Source organism: Acanthochromis polyacanthus, chromosome 12 (genome assembly GCF_021347895.1).
Source record: "Acanthochromis polyacanthus isolate Apoly-LR-REF ecotype Palm Island chromosome 12, KAUST_Apoly_ChrSc, whole genome shotgun sequence".
NCBI classification, from domain to species: domain Eukaryota; kingdom Metazoa; phylum Chordata; class Actinopteri; family Pomacentridae; genus Acanthochromis; species Acanthochromis polyacanthus.
In genome coordinates this window covers 22,394,496-22,415,195 of record NC_067124.1, presented here as the reverse complement: position 1 = coordinate 22,415,195, position 20,700 = coordinate 22,394,496, and the positions used below count along the sequence as shown (strand labels likewise).

At 37.7% G+C, this 20,700-nt stretch overlaps 1 protein-coding gene across 1 annotated transcript; it reads left to right on the top strand.

Moving 5' to 3' along the window:
* Positions 1-11,759: 11,759 nt before the first annotated feature.
* Positions 11,760-20,388, top strand: LOC110958816 (Schwann cell myelin protein-like). Its single transcript, XM_051956400.1, has 7 exons — positions 11,760-11,809; positions 12,132-12,452; positions 12,613-12,918; positions 15,849-16,151; positions 17,078-17,156; positions 18,710-18,803; positions 18,887-20,388. Exons 1-7 carry the CDS (start codon positions 11,764-11,766, stop codon positions 19,310-19,312), a joined length of 1,575 nt encoding a protein of 524 aa, XP_051812360.1. The 5' UTR covers positions 11,760-11,763; the 3' UTR covers positions 19,313-20,388.
* The last annotated feature ends 312 nt before the right edge of the window (positions 20,389-20,700 follow it).

Below are 20,700 nucleotides of genomic sequence, written 5' to 3'. Positions count from 1 at the left end.
ACCTGTGACTACCAAATTCACAGGAGAGTTTAAAAAACCATATATCGCCTGTTCTGGACACTGCAGTCTGAAGTAATACTGATCGCTGTTTATAGCAATATTGAAGGTTGAGGTGCAGTTTTTCTTTATTGCATTTCCTGCCATTGCTTGAGTTAGAACAATCTGGTTGTCACTTTTTTTCTTCCATATTGCTTCACACTGGCTATTTAGGTATTGTACATATTCATCAGGTAAATCAAAGGAGCAGGGGATGGTCACACAGCATCCTTTCACAGCTTCTACTGTCTGTGGTACAGTGACAATCCAATCTCCACACAGGGCACCTGAAATGCAAAACACAACTCTTTAAAGAAGAAAAGGAAACAGTATTATTCTGGTATCAGTGATCTGCAGCCTTTCTCCAAAACGATTATTGTTTCGTGATTTCAGAGTTTTTGTTAGATCTTGAAAACAAAAACCCAAAAAGCATACAACATTTCTGTTAAATATTTAAGAGAGCCAGAATTTCATAGTTTCACTAAGAGTATGAGTCTTTTAAATTAGAACCATTTTATTATTATAGCTTTCAATAATCTTTCCTCAAACTCAGATGTTAATGGACTTGAACTCACCCTGCAGCAGAGAGCCAATGAGAAGGAAAGTCAAAGCTCCAAGCATCGTTGTTTGTCTGGAGAAAGTCAAACATCATGGAGTTCACAAAAGAAACAATTGACATTTTTAAATGTGATATTTTGAGAACTTGATCAGGAAACCTTTTTTATGACTAATCGCTAAACCTTAAAGTCTGCTATAGTAACTTTTATTTTAAATAAAATGAAAAGCCACACAAACGATCATTTCAGTTTCTCTGTGAGCATCCTCAAGTGAATCTGAAGATTTTTTTTTCAGTCTTGAAAGTACATATGTTACACTCAGATGAGGGGAAGCAGAGGAATATAATTGCTTTTGAAATTAACTGTTTCCAAACATGAATGTATCCATTAAATTAAAAAGTTCAAATTTAAAAGAAGGAGAAAGAGTGTGAAGTAACTGTGATCATTGTAACTTGGTACAAACTTAATGTTTCCAAATAATCTCACTGCAGAGATCAATTTTCAGCTCTCCAAAGCAATAACGGGAATATTATGCAAAAAAACTACACTGCTTTTATCCAACAATGTTGTTGGTGTAATGTTGTTTAGTCCACAAAATCTATACAGTCCGAGTTGTGAATGAGGACGGTCTGATGATGGCTGCTGTGAGGAACACACACACCTCACTCACGCCAGTATACAGGGAAGAGGAAAAAGGAGAGAAACTGTCGGTTAAGCAGAGGTGGAGGGTAGGACACGTTTAGTGTTGCATTAATTCATAGTGATTTATATGAAAGAATATCTGGTGAAAGACATTTGATTTGGATAAAGTCAAATTAGAATCTTAAGAATGTTTCATCAGCAATACAGCAGACATTGTTGATGCCACAGTTATCTTTCCCATCTCTGAAAATGGATAAAATTAGTTAGAAGAACGGCTCTGATCACTGACCTTGTACCAAAACAAATGAGTCATATTCAGCAATCTGGCTCCATTTCCAAACACCAGATGTGAAATTTCACTAGCAGAAAGAATTGGTTTGATAAGGTAAACCTGAATATTTACTCACCTAGCAGTAGAAGACATCCCAAATGTCAAAGAATAAAGAACCAACAAACTTGTCAGGTCAAGGCTGAGCTGATATAAAAGTTCTAAGCTGGAAACATCAAGTCCTGCTCAAGCCCTGTGACACACAGCTCTCTGCTGAACAGCAAGCTGTTGGTTAATATTAACTAAAATGCAAAATGCAGCCTACATCTATTGCAGTTATGACAACACACGCTCAAACAAAGAGGCCATCATATGGAACATGCAGACATTAAATTTAGTGGTTTAGATCCACTGTGGCATTATGACTGACATGGTTTCAGCAGCTGATTTTGATTTCAGTTGTTTAATTATGCTTGTCTTGAGGTGGGTTGTAGGATTGATTTATTTAGATTATCTGAGCTGTGATGGTTGGCCAACTAACACAGTTAAGGAATATGGTTGTTCAGAAAGAATAGAAAGGACCATTAGCAAGCAATGTTGTTGTTCATGGTGCAAGTTCATTCTTTCAGTGGAATTTTGTTGCACTATTCAAAAAATGTCCATCCCTCTGAGTTCAAATACCTAGTAGATGCTTAGTTACAAGTATTTCCCTACTTGAAACAGACTTTATATGAAAAAGGCTTTCATGGATGGAGATAATATTTCAAATGGTTATGATGGTGTGTGGTTATGAGTTTAGAAAGCCTTTTTTTGCAACATTTCTTCTTTTAAGCAGTTCAATATCAATTTTTATATTTGATTATGTCACAGTTCAATTTTGGACCCAAATACAGAAATGAATCTCGAGGGAAATGAGACTAGAAATGTGGTGCAATGTTATTTTTTCACAAAAGTTCATGAGGTGACATAAGGGTGCAGACATACTGTAAGGACACAAGGTAACCCAGGGAAGTAAGTAAGGGGAAGGAACTAAACAAATAAACTAAATGAGGATCAGTGAACAGGAAATACCAACATAAACTACCTCACAGGATACAAAGGGCTGACACTAAATACAAGCAACAAAGACACAAACTAAAGATTACTGCGTGTACACAATAGACGAAGGAGCTAGACAAAGCCAAGTTAACCATAAGCAAGAAAGACAAGGGTAGGAAACTACAAGAAATATATTAACAAGGAGACACAAGAAGTAACTGAACAGCAGACAAGGAAACTGAGCTGGTAAGACAGGGTTGGAAAGGGACAAGCAGGTGTTCATGTGGCAGCAAACAATGAGAGAGTGAAATATGGAGGCCGGCAGGTGAACCAGATGGCTGAGTCAGAGTCTGGAGGCTACTAACAGAGAGGCAGGCAGTCGGGGGTGTAGAAGCTGGTGATCTGGCAGAGAGCAAAGTTAGAGTTTTACTGAGGGGAGGGTTGATCGGTGGCGGGTGAGACAGCCTCTGGTCAGGTTTGTGAACTTGCTGCTGATTATTCAACAGCAGAGGAAGGAGGAGCAGAGACTGCAGCCAATCAGGGGCTGAGGCAGGGATCCTGACATATTTTAAGAACCTCATCTGGTAATATTGATGATGATTAATTCTTTAACATTACAAATTAAAACAAAAACTCTGCTGTAGTAACTGTTACTTTAATTAAAATATAGTCACACAAATAATTATTTCAGTAATTTTGTCAAAACCCTCAACTGAATCTCAAGATTCTTTTAGTCGTGAAAACACACATCTTTCACTCAGTTGAGAAAACGGGGGATCATAATTGCTTTTGAAATGATCTGTTTCTAAACTTAAACGTATCCGTTAAATAAAATTGTTCAAACTGAAGGATTGTGACACAATACTGAAGTAACTGTGGTCATGGAAACTTGGTGCAAAGTTAGCGTTGCCATAAAATCTCACTGCAGAGAACAATATTCAACTCTCCAAATTATAGTGGGAAAATTGTGCAAAGCAAAAGTACACTGCTGTTATCTAAAATGACATGAATTTAAGTATCATGTTTTTAATCTATGTATTTCATGTTTAGGATTAGACAAAGCAATACTCAACAGTCTCTAAAACAAAATAGACTGACAGCTGGATGGTATTAAAATACCAAAAATATCTCCCCGTTCTGCCATGAAAAACTGACAATTTTACCGTGAACTTCATACTTTGTAAATATTAAACTTCATACTTTGTAAATATTATCATTAATCAAATATTTTAGTGACATATTAAACATCAGATTCTTAGGCAAGTTGTGCAATATTGACAAAATGATGACTCACTTCGCTTCATGAAGTCCACAGCAGAAGTCGTGTTCTTCAGAAGTGAAGTTACATTTGACTAAAAATGAGGAAGTCACAGATATGACACAATGAGTGTGAGAATGAGATAGTTGCTACCAGAAATGGCTGTAAGCAAGATCACCTTTCACCATGCTTAAAGTATTTGTATTTACTCTTAAATATTCCAAGAAGAATCTTTGACTTGGCTGCATACACCAAATGAATGAATGTAGAGCTGTGAAGTGTAAATAATTTTAAAAACTGATCATCAAAGATAAAAACCAAATGAAATTTCTCCTCAGAGAAAGTCAGTTTGTCACTCCAGTAAATTCTCCCCTCAAACTTAATTAGTTTTAATCTTTGATCTATGTCAGATATCATTAGTCTTTGATGGTTTTAATTACTATTTTCTTTGACTCTGAAATTCTCAGATTTTACACATTTTATTGATTAATCATCCCTAAACCGTGTTGTGTTGATGTGAACACTGAGCAGAAACGTTGGCTGCTTTGACTGTTGAACTAAAGTGTTTGGTTTCACTTGTTTCAATTTATTTAACATCTAAGAATAGGAAATTTAGGTCACGTAAGATCATCTGGAGAGTCTGGAATAATTTAAAGTCCTGTTTGAACCTTCTTCAGCTGATTCCAGGTCAGTCTCCACACCTGTCCACTGTCATTTTCACGCCATTTGATTAAGAAGGAAATGAACATATTGAAGTTTTTATTCTCTTTAGGATTATCAGACAAATTGACACTAGGTGGGAGTGTGCTCAAATGTTGTCACTGAGCCGGAGACTGCTCAGTTGCAACATTTATGATCTTTGTTAGATATCATCTGAAACACCATACACACGTGGACAAAATTGTTGGTACCCCTCAGTTAAAGAAGGAAAAACCCACAATTCTCACTGAAATCACTTGAAACTCACAAAAGTAACAATAAATAAAAATTTATTGAAAATTAAATAATCAAAAACAGCCATTACTTTTGAATTGTTGATTACCATAATTATTTAAAAAAACAAACTAATGAAACAGGCCTGGACAAAAATGATGGTACCTCTATAAAAGATTGAAAACTATTTGACCAGAGTGACATGATTAACTCAGGTGTGTCATTTAATTGACATCACAGGTGTTTCCAAACTCATAATCAGTCAGTCTGCCTATTTAAAGGGAGACAAGTAGTCACCCTGCTGTTTGGTGAAAAGGTGGGTACCACACTGAACATGGACAACAGAAAGCGAAGGAGAGAATTGTCCCAGGACATCCGAAAAAAAATTATAGACAAACATCTTAAAGGTAAAGGCTATAAGACCATCTCTAAACAGCTTGAAGTTCCTGTGACAACAGTGGCTCATATTATTCAGAAGTTCAAGACCCACGGGACAGTAGCCAACCTCCCTGGACGTGGCCGCAAGAGGAAAATTGATGACAAATTGAAGAGACGGATCGTTCGAATTGTATCCAAAGAGCCCCGAGCAACCTCCAAAGAAATTAAAGGTGAACTCCAAGGCCAAGGTACATCAGTGTCAGATCGCACCATTCGTCGTTGTTTGAGCCAAAGTGGACTTCATGGGAGACGACCAAGGAGGACACCACTGCTGAAAAAAACTCATAAAAAAGCGAGACTGGAATTTGCAAAAATGCATGTTGACAAGCCACAAAGCTTCTGGGAGAATGTCCTTTGGACAGATGAGACCAAACTGGAGCTTTTTGGTAAGGCACATCAACTCTATGTTCATAGACTCAAAAACCAAGCATACGAAGAAAAGAACACTGTCCCTACGGTGAAACATGGAGGAGGCTCAGTAATGTTTTGGGGCTGCTTTGCTGCATCTGGCACAGGGTGTCTTGAAAGTGTGCAAGGTACGATGAAATCTGAAGACTATCAAGGCATTCTGGAGAGAAATGTGCTGCCTAGTGTCAGAAAGCTTGGTCTCAGTCGCAGGTCATGGGTCTTCCAACAGGACAACGATCCAAAACACACAGCCAAAAACACCCAAGAATGGCTGAGAGAAAAGCGTTGGACTATTCTAAAGTGGCCTTCTATGAGCCCAGATCTGAATCCCATTGAACATATGTGGAAGGAGCTGAAACATGCCATTTGGAGAAGACACCCATCAAACCTGAGACAACTGGAGCTGTTTGCTCATGAGGAGTGGGCCAAAATACCTGTTGACAGCTGCAGAACGCTCATTGACAAATACAGAAATCGTTTAATTGCAGTGATTGCCTCAAAAGGTTGTGCAACAAAATATTAAGTTATGGGTACCATCATTTTTGTCCAGCCCTATTTCATTAGTTTGTTTTTTTAAATAATTATGTTAATCAACAATTCAAAAGTGATGGCTGATTTTGATTATTTAATTTTCAATAAATTTTTATTTATTGTTACTTTTGTGAGTTTCAAGTGATTTCAGTGAGAATTGTGGGTTTTTCCTTCTTTAACTGAGGGGTACCAACAATTTTGTCCACGTGTGTATAATATTTAACAAATCCTGTAAAGAAGCTGATATATAATCAAAACACAAACTAATATTGAAGGACATTTGTTTAAAAGACAGAAAATCTGGTACATTTGTTACTTTGGTTTCCAGACATCCACAGTTTTTCTACCAGCCACAATATTAAAGCCGCTGGCAGGTCTACAAAGTGGATAACATTGATTGTGTCTTTCTGCATTGCAATGTTCTGCTGGGAAATATTGGCTTCTGAAATGTGGAAGTTTTTGAAAAATTTCATGTTGTGGCTGATCGGTCTCTGTGGTTCAAGACATGTCTGGACAGCACGTCTAAAAAAAGAACTTGTGAAAGGCTTGAGTGTTGCACAGTTAAGAAAGTTTGTTTCAAATTCAGCGTACAAGCATTCAAACATCAAACTCAACACTAACATTTCTAAATTCCGTCTTACCTTTTTTGTTGACATTTGACTTGGAGAATCACTTAATCATCTGCGTTGACCTAAATATCCTTTATGAATATTCCAACATTCACAATTCCAGTCCCACAATACTTCACCAGCGTACTTTCAGCTTATGCTTCCTGAAGCGATCATTCTCTGGTTGCTCTTCTTTATTCATTTCAGTGAAACACTTTCAACCTCCACAGTGTCCACAGAGTCTCAGCTCAAACTCTGATTCTTCCATCTGCTGGCTCTGTTTCACCAGCAGCAGTGATGAGACTCCAGGGGAGATTCTGCCTGATGGATGTGATTTAAAGATACTGTCCTCCTTGAAAAAACGACCACATACACACGTGGACAAAATTGTTGGTACCCCTCAGTTAAAGAAGGAAAACCCACAATTCTCACTGAAATCACTTGAAACTCACAAAAGTAACAATAAATAAAAATTTATTGAAAATTAAATAATCAAAATCAGCCATCACTTTTGAATTGTTGATTAACATAATTATTTAAAAAAACAAACTAATGAAATAGGGTTGGACAAAAATGATGGTACCCATAACTTAATATTTTGTTGCACAACCTTTTGAGGCAATCACTGCAATTAAACGATTTCTGTATTTGTCAATGAGCGTTCTGCAGCTGTCAACAGGTATTTTGGCCCACTCCTCATGAGCAAACAGCTCCAGTTGTCTCAGGTTTGATGGGTGTCTTCTCCAAATGGCATGTTTCAGCTCCTTCCACATATGTTCAATGGGATTCAGATCTGGGCTCATAGAAGGCCACTTTAGAATAGTCCAACGCTTTTCTCTCAGCCATTCTTGGGTGTTTTTGGCTGTGTGTTTTGGATCGTTGTCCTGTTGGAAGACCCATGACCTGCGACTGAGACCAAGCTTTCTGACACTAGGCAGCACATTTCTCTCCAGAATGCCTTGATAGTCTTCAGATTTCATCGTACCTTGCACACTTTCAAGACACCCTGTGCCAGATGCAGCAAAGCAGCCCCAAAACATTACTGAGCCTCCTCCATGTTTCACCGTAGGGACAGTGTTCTTTTCTTCGTATGCTTGGTTTTTGAGTCTATGAACATAGAGTTGATGTGCCTTACCAAAAAGCTCCAGTTTGGTCTCATCTGTCCAAAGGACATTCTCCCAGAAGCTTTGTGGCTTGTCAACATGCATTTTTGCAAATTCCGGTCTCGCTTTTTTATGAGTTTTTTTCAGCAGTGGTGTCCTCCTTGGTCGTCTCCCATGAAGTCCACTTTGGCTCAAACAACGACGAATGGTGCGATCTGACACTGATGTACCTTGGCCTTGGAGTTCACCTTTAATTTCTTTGGAGGTTGCTCTGGGCTCTTTGGATACAATTCGAACGATCTGTCTCTTCAATTTGTCATCAATTTTCCTCTTGCGGCCACGTCCAGGGAGGTTGGCTACTGTCCCGTGGGTCTTGAATTTCTGAATAATATGAACCACTGTTGTCACAGGAACTTCAAGCTGTTTAGAGATGGTCTTATAGCCTTTACCTTTAAGATGTTTGTCTATAATTTTTTTTCGGATGTCCTGGGACAATTCTCTCCTTCGCTTTCTGTTGTCCATGTTCAGTGTGGTACACACCTTTTCACCAAACAGCAGGGTGACTACTTGTCTCCCTTTAAATAGGCAGACTGACTGATTATGAGTTTGGAAACACCTGTGATGTCAATTAAATGACACACCTGAGTTAATCATGTCACTCTGGTCAAATAGTTTTCAATCTTTTATAGAGGTACCATCATTTTTGTCCAGGCCTGTTTCATTAGTTTGTTTTTTTAAATAATTATGTTAATCAACAATTCAAAAGTAATGGCTGTTTTTGATTATTTAATTTTCAATAAATTTTTATTTATTGTTACTTTTGTGAGTTTCAAGTGATTTCAGTGAGAATTGTGGGTTTTTCCTTCTTTAACTGAGGGGTACCAACAATTTTGTCCACGTGTGTAGGTCGTCTGTACACATCCTTATTACGACCGAGTGTTACGTTTTGAATTTAAGCGACCTCTAGCGGTTGAGTAAATCAATCAATCAATCAGAGTTTATTTCTATAGCACTTTTCATACAAAAGTAGCACAAAGTGCTTAACAAGTTAAAAACAAACAATAAAAAACAATAAAAAGACAATGCCCCACATCCCTCCCAAACCCTGCCCCACAACATACTTCCTAAGAACACACAGACATACACACACAGACAGTCACACAGCCCCCCCCCCCCCCCCCCCCCCCACACACACACACAAACACACACACTTTTGTAACAGAAATAATAGTGTCTATTGGCTGAGAGCAGAAGCACCAGAAAGAGGAAACACCATAAATGAGAGCCGCCCACACCCGGGGCAGCAGCAGGCCCCGTCAGGCCCAACAGGCCAGCTAGCTCCAGGGCCATTAGGCACAGGCCCTGCCAAAGCCCCAGATGCAGACGGCTCCCCACCGAGGAAACACTGGAATCTAAAATAGACGTGTTAAAAATAACAGGTAAAACTAAAAATTGAAGAATAAAATAGCTACTAAAAGATAAAGAATAGTAAAATAGTAAATAAATAGTAAAATAAATGGTAAAATAGATGGTAAAATAAATACTAAAATAGTGAAATAATAATATAGTATACAAAATAATAAAATAAATGTATAAATAAAAGCAAAACCAGAGAATAAACAGTATAAATCAAGGCATTAAGATAAAATAAAAGCATTATATAAAAGCCAGTTTAAAAAGGTGAGTCTTGAGCCTGCGTTTAAAAATATCGACACTCCGGTGTCTCAGCTGAAACGTCACCATGAACAAACTTTGACCTAACACTAACCATAACCATAACCCTAAACCCGTCTTGCGAAAGTGAGGGAAAAGCCGTTTCGTGAGGGAAAAGGCGTTTTGCGAATTAAATCCCGTAATGCCTTCCTGTCTCCCGTAGGGGCGCTAACCGAAATACGCTCTCATGGGTCGTATTCAGGGGCACGGTACATACAACCTGTGTGGTCGTATGAGTTTGAGGACTTGTTGGATTTAAAACACTGTAGCCCCTTTTTAGCCATTTTGTGAGACTGTCAGTGAGCTAAAATCAGGGGGAATCTCTGAGGCAGTAACGGACATTTACAGACATTACAGATTCTGATATGTATGAGGCAAAACACTCACAATAAAATCAAACCCAGTGCACAATCATTGCCAAAAACAACACCATTGTCTCTAAATTTAATCTGCCAGGTAATGTTGAGGCCACAGCTTTCTTTACATCTTTTGCCGTGATGATGTTATAAGTAACTCATCCAAAAACCACTGTGAAGTGACCAAAGGATTTTCAGGTACAGTTGAGCTGGGTGACATTTTTAGTTCAACTGAAGGAGGACAGGATCTGTGGCCAAATGAAAAAAAGAGCTTATTCAAGGTTTTTCTTTTTAAAGACAGTTAAATGTATTTGCAATTATACAAGAAAAGATGTAATTATCTTCAACAACCACTAACCACTACCATTTTTGTATTGATTCATTTATCAGATATTTTACTTTTTTTTGATGAATGAAAATGAATAATTTTCCTCTATAAAAAAGCAAAATGACCATTTAATTGGAGGGAAGCAGATAGATGTTAAATTAGTTGAAGCAAGTTAAGCCAGACACTACCGGTAAGTGTTTACATTAATGCAACACAGTTTAGAGATAGATCAGTTCATAAAATATGCAAAATGTGATGTCAAAGTAAAGTAAGACTAATTAATATACCTCATATAGATAAAAGACTAAAACTAATAAAGACTGAAAGTACAATTATTGGAATGTTCAATTGACTTTCTCTGATATTAGTAGAAGTTTATTTGGTGACAATTTTTTTTCTTTTTGAATCATTTACACCTCACAGTTGTACAATCAATCATTTATTCTATGCAGCAGAGCCAAAAATTCTTCTTGGAACATTATTTCTGAGAGTAAATACAAATGTTTCTAGCATATTCAAGGTACCAACAAAAACAAAATGATCTTGTTTACAACCATTTCTGGTAACTACTATTTCTCATTCTCATGGTGGTGTTGGCATTTTTATGACTTCCTCATTTTTTAGGTGTAGTCTTAAGTGCTTCTTTGAAATGCAACCTCTCTTCTGAAGAATTTGACTTCTCTGCAGACCTCGTGCTAAATGTAAGTCATCATATCTTTACTATTGTACAAATGAATACTAAAATTTAACAGAAGGAGAGTATAATGTTCTAGGATTCCTTGAAATACTTAAAATTAATGCTAAAATTGATAAAACCTGAAGTTAAAGTTAAAATGGTTAGACTGTCATTGCAAAAGGGGATATATTTTTGACATTTTGACACAATCAAGCTGTCAGTCTACTATGTTTTATAGATTTTTCGGTATTTCCTTGACTAATGGGAAACATGAAACACATCCTAGATTAAAAATACAACAGTTAAATAAATGTCAATTCAACTTCCTGTTTTTGTTTGTTACCGACACTTTATTTTCTGAACATTGTAAGATAAAAGCAGTGCGCTTTTTTTAACATAATATCCTCACTAAAATTTCAAAGAGCTAAACATTGATCTCTGCAGTGAGATTATATGGCAACATTAACTTTGCAATAATCATGGTCATAGTTGCTTCAGCACTCTGTCATATCTTGTAAATTTGCACTAATTAGTTTAACTGATACATGAACTGTTAGAAAGAATTCATTTTAAAAGCAGTGGTAATCCTCTGTTTCCTCAACTGAGTGAAAGATAGCTGCTTTCGCAAATGAAAAAAAGATTGAGATTCTGTTGAGGGTCTTGACAAAATTTGTATGACCTTTCATTTTAATTCAAATAAAAATCCCTGTAGCAGACCACTTTATTTTATTTGTCATGTTTAATTATTAGTCATGTCATTAAAACTCCACATTTAAACTGATTGAAGAAAGAAATATACCAAAAAATTTTAACTGTTTCTTTTGTAAACTCCGTACTGTTTTACACTTGACTTTCTCCAGACAAACAACGATGCTTGGAGCTTTGACTTTCCTCCTCATTGGCTCTCTGCTGCAGGGTGAGTTCAAGTCCATTAACCTCTGGGTTTGGATAAAGATTATTGAAAGCTAGAATAATAAAATGGTTCTAATTTAAAAGATTCATACTCTGTCATCTCAGTATATGTGATAACATCCTTCAAAATAAAAGATGCAGTCAAACTAACAAAATCTCTGGCCAGCCTTTTCTGAAAAATTTAACAGGAATATATTTTTCTTAAGGTCCAACAGAAACTCTGAAATCGTTAAACAATTATTGTTTGGGAGAAAGGCTGCAGATCACTGATACCAGAATAATACTGTTTCCTTTTCTTCTTTAAAGAGTTGTGTTTTGCATTTCAGGTGCCCTGTGTGGAGATTGGAGTGTCACTGTACCACAGACAGTAGAAGCTGTGAAAGGATGCTGTGTGACCATCCCCTGCTCCTTTGATTTACCTGATAGATTTGTACAATACCTAAATAGCCAGTGTGAAGCAATATGGAAGAAAACAAGTAACAACCAGATTGTTCTAACTCAAGCAATGGCAGGAAATGCAATAAAGAAAAACTGCACCTCAACCTTCAATATTGCTATAAACAGCGATCACTATTACTTCAGACTGCAGTGTCCAGAACAGGCGATATATGGTTTTTCAGAAACTCCTGTGAATTTGGTAGTCACAGGTAGGTTCTTATATCCAAATTCAGATCATTAAAAGACAAAATATGCTTACAGATGTGCCTTAACCTAGTTTAAAATTTACTGCATTTTACAAATCACAACAAAAATCTCAAAGAAACTGTTGGTCATTCATTGCCTAATCTAAATGTACCTTCCAACCAGATCATCCTCCTGCACCAAACCTGACTCCGTCTCCTCTGGAGGTGAAGGAGGGATCCTCAGTGAATCTGACCTGCTCTGCTCCAGCTCCCTGTCAGACTCATCCTCCAACTCTGACATGGACCCCCAGTCTGGGTGACGTTCAAGAGCAACTGCTGGAGAATGACAAAACTAAAGTCAAGATGTCTGTCCTGACCTTCAATGCTTCTCACCTCCATGATGGAGAGAATATCTCCTGCACTGTGGTCTACACGAAACAAGATGGCAGCAGAGCTGCATCTGTGAGCAGTTTAACAGCTGCTGTTTCCTGTGAGTCAATTTGTCCACTGATAAAATCTGAACATTAACATAAACTAAACCAGATCCACTGACTTATTAACAGTTAGTGAATAACTTTATTATTCCATTGCAAGAAAGACAACAGTCACCAGTTTTGATAATCTATTAATCATGACACCTTGTTCCTGTTCTGAAGAAATGAGGAAATTTTACATTTTGCAACAGTTTGTTCAGAAAAACACACAACAGTTTAATCTAATGTTTTTGTCAGTTGATAGTTCATTGAACCATACAGGCTATTTGGGAATTAATGCATTTTAAACACTGAGGTCACTTCAGTCAGCAGTTATTGATTCTACAAGGCTACAAATGATCATGCAGTTGAATGTCTGAGCAACAGTACAATAGTTGTTCAACGTATGTATTAAACTGTCTGTTTTACACACCCTGACTAGAAACTAACTTCAACATTGACATCATCAACCCTCAAATGTCTATACTATACATTCAGAATAGTTCAACAATTGGGCAAATCCATGTTTTTTTTTTTTCTTTCTGTTAGCAACTTCAGTCTGTGGCTGACAAAATACAAATACAAGAAAAGGGCTCAGAGAGCGCAGTACTCTGCCAAGGCTGCTCAGTCATTGTATAATTTCTGAATGATTCGTCCCGATAAGTCTGCAGTGGTAGATTTGTAGATCATGTGATCGTCGACAGGCAGCTGGCATAGCGTTCACTTGTTGTCATGGTTACAGTGACGTCGCGCTGCGATCTTGCAATGATACAGAAATCTATAAGCCGCAACTCTGCCAAAATCTGATGAGGTGGTCCTTGTGTCATTTCTGACCTTCCCTGAAAATTTCATCCAAATCCATAATTCCGTTTATAAGTAATGTTGCACACATAGACTATATATAAAGTGGACGTAGCATCTGGCTCCAAAATTTAAGCCCACCCAGAAGTGTCAAAAACTTGCAATATCACGCCATCCGCTAGGGTTGGCTCCAAAAAGCTTTTGCTCCATAGACCCCAATTCATTTTTGGAAAAAAATAAAATTTGATAGACTAATTTTCTACAGCTCAGGATTTTTTTCCCGTTAGTTTTCATGGTCAAAATGAGAGATCAGGTGGCCAATCTTACAATAAATCAATACTGAATTCTAAATAAATCGTTAAAGTTGGCGGAGCCAGGGGGCGTGGCTATACTTGATTGACAGTCCCATTGACTAGTCCTGCCCCGAGTTGCTCTCCGGTCCAGCCTGTTTGATGACGTTTTTTACGTCACTGGCTCCAAAAAATCCAAAATGGCGACCAGGAAGTAACAAAATTCGGGCTTCATTTTCTCGGCGTTGAAACCAACGGGTGACGTCACGTTTACACCTGGTTGCACACAGAGAGACAGACTCACAGATTAACAGACAAACGAATGTTGATCGTCACATAACTCTGCCGCATTCCTTGGTGGAGTAATTAGGCATCATAATAAACAACATAACGCCCAACATACGCCAATAATATACATGTTTCCTTGCTGATTTTTCAGATTCACCTAAAGACACCACAGTGTCAGTCAGCCCCTCTGGTCCAGTCCAACAGAGCAGTATTGTGACTCTGACATGCAGAAGTAATGCAAACCCAGCAGTAAAGGACTTCACCTGGTACAGAGATGATGGAAGCCAGGAGACTGTCATTGGAACCAAAGAAGTTTTAAACATTCGAGCATCTGAAGTCAGTCGACCATTTTTTTGTGAGGCTGCAAATGATGTTGGAGTTGGACGTTCCAACCTGAGTCACATAGATGTTCAGTGTATGTATCACATAACTAAAAACATTTATGTTTCAGAAGTTATAATGATGTAACCAACTTTTTTTTAAAAAAATCCTATGATCTGGTAGGTTTTTTTTAGTCATTTAAAAAATCCGAGTTAAATAAAAACTGACTTACATCACAAAAATACCCTCAAAATACAAAATTCTAAATAAAATGCCTGTCAGAAAAATCAAGCGACACATCAGCTTAAATGTTCAGTTCAATTCTGTTTTTTATATATTGTTCCATTTCACAACATATTTTACCTCATACCACTTAACTTAGTCAGGTGAAGACCATACAAATTTTAAACAGAGAAGCCAACAATCCAACGTTGCTGTTGGATCCCCTATCAGTAAGCAATCGGCAACAATGGGAAGGAACCAACCAAACAAAAAATAATTACAATTCATCCAGGCCTTTATGTCTCCAAGATATGCCTGGAGTTTGACTAACTGACTGGTTTCATTTCATTTGGTTTTATAGATAGCTGTAATGATGAGTCATCTGCCAAACTAATACTATTGCCTCGGGCAGCATGTACAAAGTAAATAGTACTGGTCCTGCCACAGAACCCTGTGGAGCGCCATAACGAACTCTGATGTTAGTGGAAGAATCATCATTAACATGAATAAAATTAAATCCTTCTGTTAGATATGATTTAAACCAGTTAAGTGCAGTTTTTTTTTAAAAAAAGTCCCAATGACATGTTTCAGTGACAGTAATAACATGTTGTGATAACAAACTGCATCAGATTATTAAGTAAGTTGTCAGTAAAAAGAAGAGAAAGAGAGAGAGAGAGATTGAAACATATATTTTATTGATTTAGACATCTAACATTAACAGTTCTTTTTATGCCACCTTGAAAATGAGCATCGAGCTGAGCTTTAAGTCATTGATAAAACAGATGTTTCTTGTAGCCCTGCGACAGAATGGCGACCTGTCCAGGGTGTCCCCTGCCTTTGCCCGAGTCAGCTGGAATAGACTCCAGCAACCCCCCCCCCCCCCCCCCCCCCCCGCGCGCGCAAACCTTGTGAGGATAAAGCTGTGTATAGAGAATGGATGGATGGATGTTTCTTGTATGTAGATAGTAGATATTTTCATTAACTTCGGTGAATTATATTGACTCTTTTGCCTATTTTCACTGCAGTTCCTCCACGGATCCTGCCATCATCTAATTGCACCACAACTGCAGGCCAGATCAACTGTTCCTGTGAAACTGTGGGAAATCCTTCTCCCACTGTACACTGGTATTTGGATGGTCAACCTGTCAGTCAGTCTGACAAGTCTGTAAACAGCAGTGATCGTGATGACAAAGGTCTGAGGAGCTTCATCACTGTGACTCGACCACAAGAGAAGGGTTGTTACACCCTGATGTGCCACAGCTTCAACTCTCTTGGATCTGCCAGTCAACAATTCCGCCTTGAGGGTCAAGCATCTGCTGAACGTCACGGTCTGTTTTATGTGTGCTTTTTAGGTCAGCTACAAGTTGTCAGTTACCTCACAATAAGTTTTGCAATCATTCTGACAAATAGGAAATGCAAATATTGTTGCGAAGTAAATTCACTGTGTCGCAATGCCCTGGTAGTCCAGAAAAAAGTGGCCACTAGTCCTAAAGCAGGAAAGGTTTTGTTTTTAAAGTGCACTCTACCTCATTCTGAGAAATAATATATACAACCATTTCATTTTTGCATTTCAAGAGTCTACTACAATATTATTGTTTATTGATGGCCACGGCCTTTAACTTTGGTAATGCTCATGTCACAGCTCTTGACAACAAGATCGTGGAGCTACTGGACTATTTTATATGTTACAAGCAACAGTGTATACACCCAAGTCTGTCTGTTCAGAAGGTGGATGGTGCCACTGAATAAATATCCACTGTAACTCTTGGATGTGTTAAAACACTCCACTTCCTGCCATCTATAACATTGTCACTGAAGTGGTTCACTGCTATTTCTGTTGACTATAAGGCTTCCTATACACTGACTAACCACAAGATTAAGACCACCATCAGGTGAAGGAAATATCACTGATTATCTTACTAAAATGAAGCCGTTCAGGGGTATATTAAGAAACAAGAGATCAGTCAGTTCTTGAAGTGTTGGAAGCTGGGAAAATTGTCAACATGTCTTTGACAAGGGCCAAATTATGATTTGTAGACAGAGTGTCTCCATAATGGCGGGTCTTGTGAGGTGTTCCTACACAGTACCCTCATATACCTCTGTATTGACTAAAGAAAATGGCATTTGTAGGTAATAACAAAGCAGAAAGGAAGTCAAAACATTCTTAATGTAATTATTGTGGGCTAGCCGTACTTTTTTTCAGAAATGTGTATCTAAATTTGACCTTTTCTTAATCTTCGATTTTGTGTTCCAGATCAAATGCTGTTGCCACTGTTCATTACCACAACTGCCATTTTACTTGCACTCGTGTGTGCTCTGCTGTGTGTTATCAGGTAAGTTAACAGCTGGCCAGACACTACATGAGGACAACCCCATATTTTTTGAGCCATCTCAGTATATTGAACAGGTTCTGGCCTAAGGCAACAAGGTAATTGCACCTTAACCCTAACCCAACTGCAAAGATAACATTCATTAACATCATTTAATGGACGGACAGAACAATACAGAGGGCCCAACAGGCCCAACCTGCTGCTGCCCCGGGTGCGGGCGGCCCTCATTTATGGTGTTTCCTCTTTCTGGTGCTTCTGCTCTCAGCCAATACAGACTATTATTTCTGTTACAAAAGTGTGTGTGTGTGTGTGTGTGTGTGTGTGTGTGTGTGTGTGTGTGTGTGTGTGTGTGTGTGTGTGTGTGTGTGTGTGTGTGTGTGTGTGTGTGTGTGTGTGCGTGGCTGTGTGACTGTCTGTGTGTGTATGTCTGTGTGTTCTTAGGAAGTATGTTGTGGGGCAGGATTTGGGAGGGATGTGGGGCATTGTCTTTTTATTGTTTTTTATTGTTTGTTTTTAACTTGTTAAGCACTTTGTGTTACTTTTGTATGAAAAGTGCTATAGAAATAAACTTTGATTGATTGATTGATAAAAATAACTTTGACTTGAATTCATCATTGGCAACACTGGTGAAGGTTATTACGTTTCATATCAATGACAACTATCCATCAGTACCCTACAGACTGATGATGAAAAGTATTCATCTCTCCTTGGACGTGTTCCCATTTTATTGCTTTTCAGTACTGAATCAAAGTCAATAAAATGTGACTTTGTTTACAAGAATTTACAAAAAAATTCTTTCATGTCAAAGTGAAAACAGATTTCTACAAAGTGATGTTAATCAATACAAAAAGCACTTAAACCTAATTATGCTTGATGGTCAGTCACTTATTTACAACCAAGATTAACTAAATAACACAAATCAGCACTGCTAGAATGAGCAACGGAAACAAAAAAAGGAAATAAATTTAAAAAATCACAGTCTGTACAAACTTAAAATTTAACGAAGGAAACAAATCATGTAATGTCTTCAGTAGCCAATGAAGAAAATACAATAAAATACATTTATTTCAGTTAGTATCATCACTCACCACACTCATTAATTAAGGTACAACAGTTGAACGCTATTATACACATACAGGTAAAATAGGCAAAGCTGACCATGATATATGTAAATAAGTCCAAACTGCTACCAACAAAGCAGCTGTGAGCAAAGCAACACCAGGTATAGCAGCCACCATAATCTGCCACAACTGCGCCAGGTAACAGGAAGTGAAGTGTGCCCTCAGTTTAGGAAAGACAGAAGATTCAGATGACAACTATCCTCACTTTATATTATGGCGACCTGATAAAGTAGGGAAAATACAAGCCCACTTACACCTGGCAGAACTACTTGTACTTTTATTTCAGTTTCAACTTTGACATGAAATAGTCATTTTTAGTAAAATTGCTTGCATTCTCTGTGATTTCATCCTGTGGACAAACAAATGAGCAATGAGAAAACCAAGTGTGAATCAAATAAACCCATGTTTTTTTACATGTTCTACTGTACTTTTCAGGACTCTGAAGAATCGCCAAAAACCCAACAGTCACCTCACAGGTGAAATCAGCCAAGTCGCTACGAGCCAACATCTGATTAGAGAGGCAAATGAGGTACTCCAAGAGTTATATAATTCAGGAATTTAAATGAGATTAGTACAATATCAGTTCCGGTGATGTTTTCTGTTTGATTGTAGGCATCCAACACAACAGAAGAGGATATTTATGTCAACTCCGAAAGGCTTAGACAACCGCATACTGCCGACCTTCCAACTGTGTCTGAGCCAAACGGCACCACTGTGCCCAGCTCTAGGTCAAACAGTGCCAAAGGAGTAGGTAAAAGCTCAGAGAAGAATGGTGAGGAGAGCGATGTCGTTTACTCTACTGTGTCTTGGAAGAGCAAGAACAAGAAGGGAGCAGATTCTGCAAACATGAATCCATTTGGTTTTTCCTATCTGGAGGAGGAGAAGTCAACGATGGGGGGCGTTCGAAGAAATTTTATGAGCAATGCAGTGGAGATGGGAAACCTGTATGATGAAGTGGGGCCTAGAAATGTGAGGAAGGAATCAGAATGTGAATATGCTCAGGTTACATTTAAGGGAAAGAGTAAAAGCAAAAAATAGATGTTTTGCCCTGTTGAAACATCTGTCTTGCTCTTTTATGTGTATGTTTTTGGTGTAACTAAACACATTTACAGAATTTTGGCCTGTCTTGTACAAATGCAGGGGAGAAATGGCAATAGCAGAAATATTCTGTCAGTAACGCTGTTTTAAATGACATTGTGACAGATATCATATTATTTGTTCATAGAACTGAAAGTTTTTACTCCAAACATATACTGGATCCACAATTTTTTAAAGAGTTTGACTGGTTTAGATCCTTTTTTATTAAAGAAGAACTTATCACATTGTAAATACACAATAATTTGAATAACGAGGAACTGCTTTCACAATATCCACTATGTCAATGCAAAATAATATGAAATGCTGGATATTTAAAAAAAATGCTGATGTTGCTTACATGTAAGTTGCAAAATCTCGTGGTATTTTATACTTATTTGCTCGTGTGGCATAAGCTGTTTAATGCATTAATTTTAACATATGTTTATGTGGAAACTGCAGCTGTTGTAATTATATTGTGAAAGAGAGTCAGGTATGAATATGCCCTTTCCCCCCCCAAAAAAATAACAATCTCGGGACTATTTCTTCGTGTTTTGACTTCAGAAACGTTTTTCAAAGCAGACATTTTTGGTTGCAGTTTCTAGTAAATACAAATCATGTTATGCAAGAGGAGAGTTATCTGTCTTAAATAAGCTATCCATGTCATAAATATAAGCTTAAATATACATTTTTCAAGAAACCATTTTTAATTTAATTTAATTTTTTTCATTTTTAGAAAATGTTCGCTTACATGTAGCATTGTGTGGTTGGTATTCACTGACATACACAGACTGGTTATGGGTTGAGCTGCTGGAACGCGCAATAACTGTTTGAGTAACTTTCATGGATGTGTTATCTGATTGCTTTTGTGATGTCTGATGTTTCATACCTCTGTGTTTCTATTGCTGAGGTGATGTTGTCCCATTAAGTGGCTGATATTGTCTGCACTCTAAGAAGTATTTCACATAGCCTATTCACACGAATTAATTAAATGCATGCCTGCAGGATTAAACATGAATAAAAATCTAATGTACTACTTACTATAAACTACATTTTTGTTGTTGTTGTAGAACACACACAAAAGTGTAGTGCATAGTTTTGCATTTTTTGTTGTTGCTAGTAATCTGTCTGTTACTTGATTCCCCACCATTCAACCTAAGTTTGAGGATCTAACCTATAGGGATACAGAGGCAGTTTTCTCTATTGTTTAGCTAATTTGTCGTGTTTTATCTGTGTCTTAAGCTCCGTCTACACAGAAGACTTAGCATTAGGTGCATATTATCAGAGCAGTTGAAGCAGCAGTACATCCAGGAGAATTAGTGCTGGTCTTCATGGCAAAGCACTGTCACACC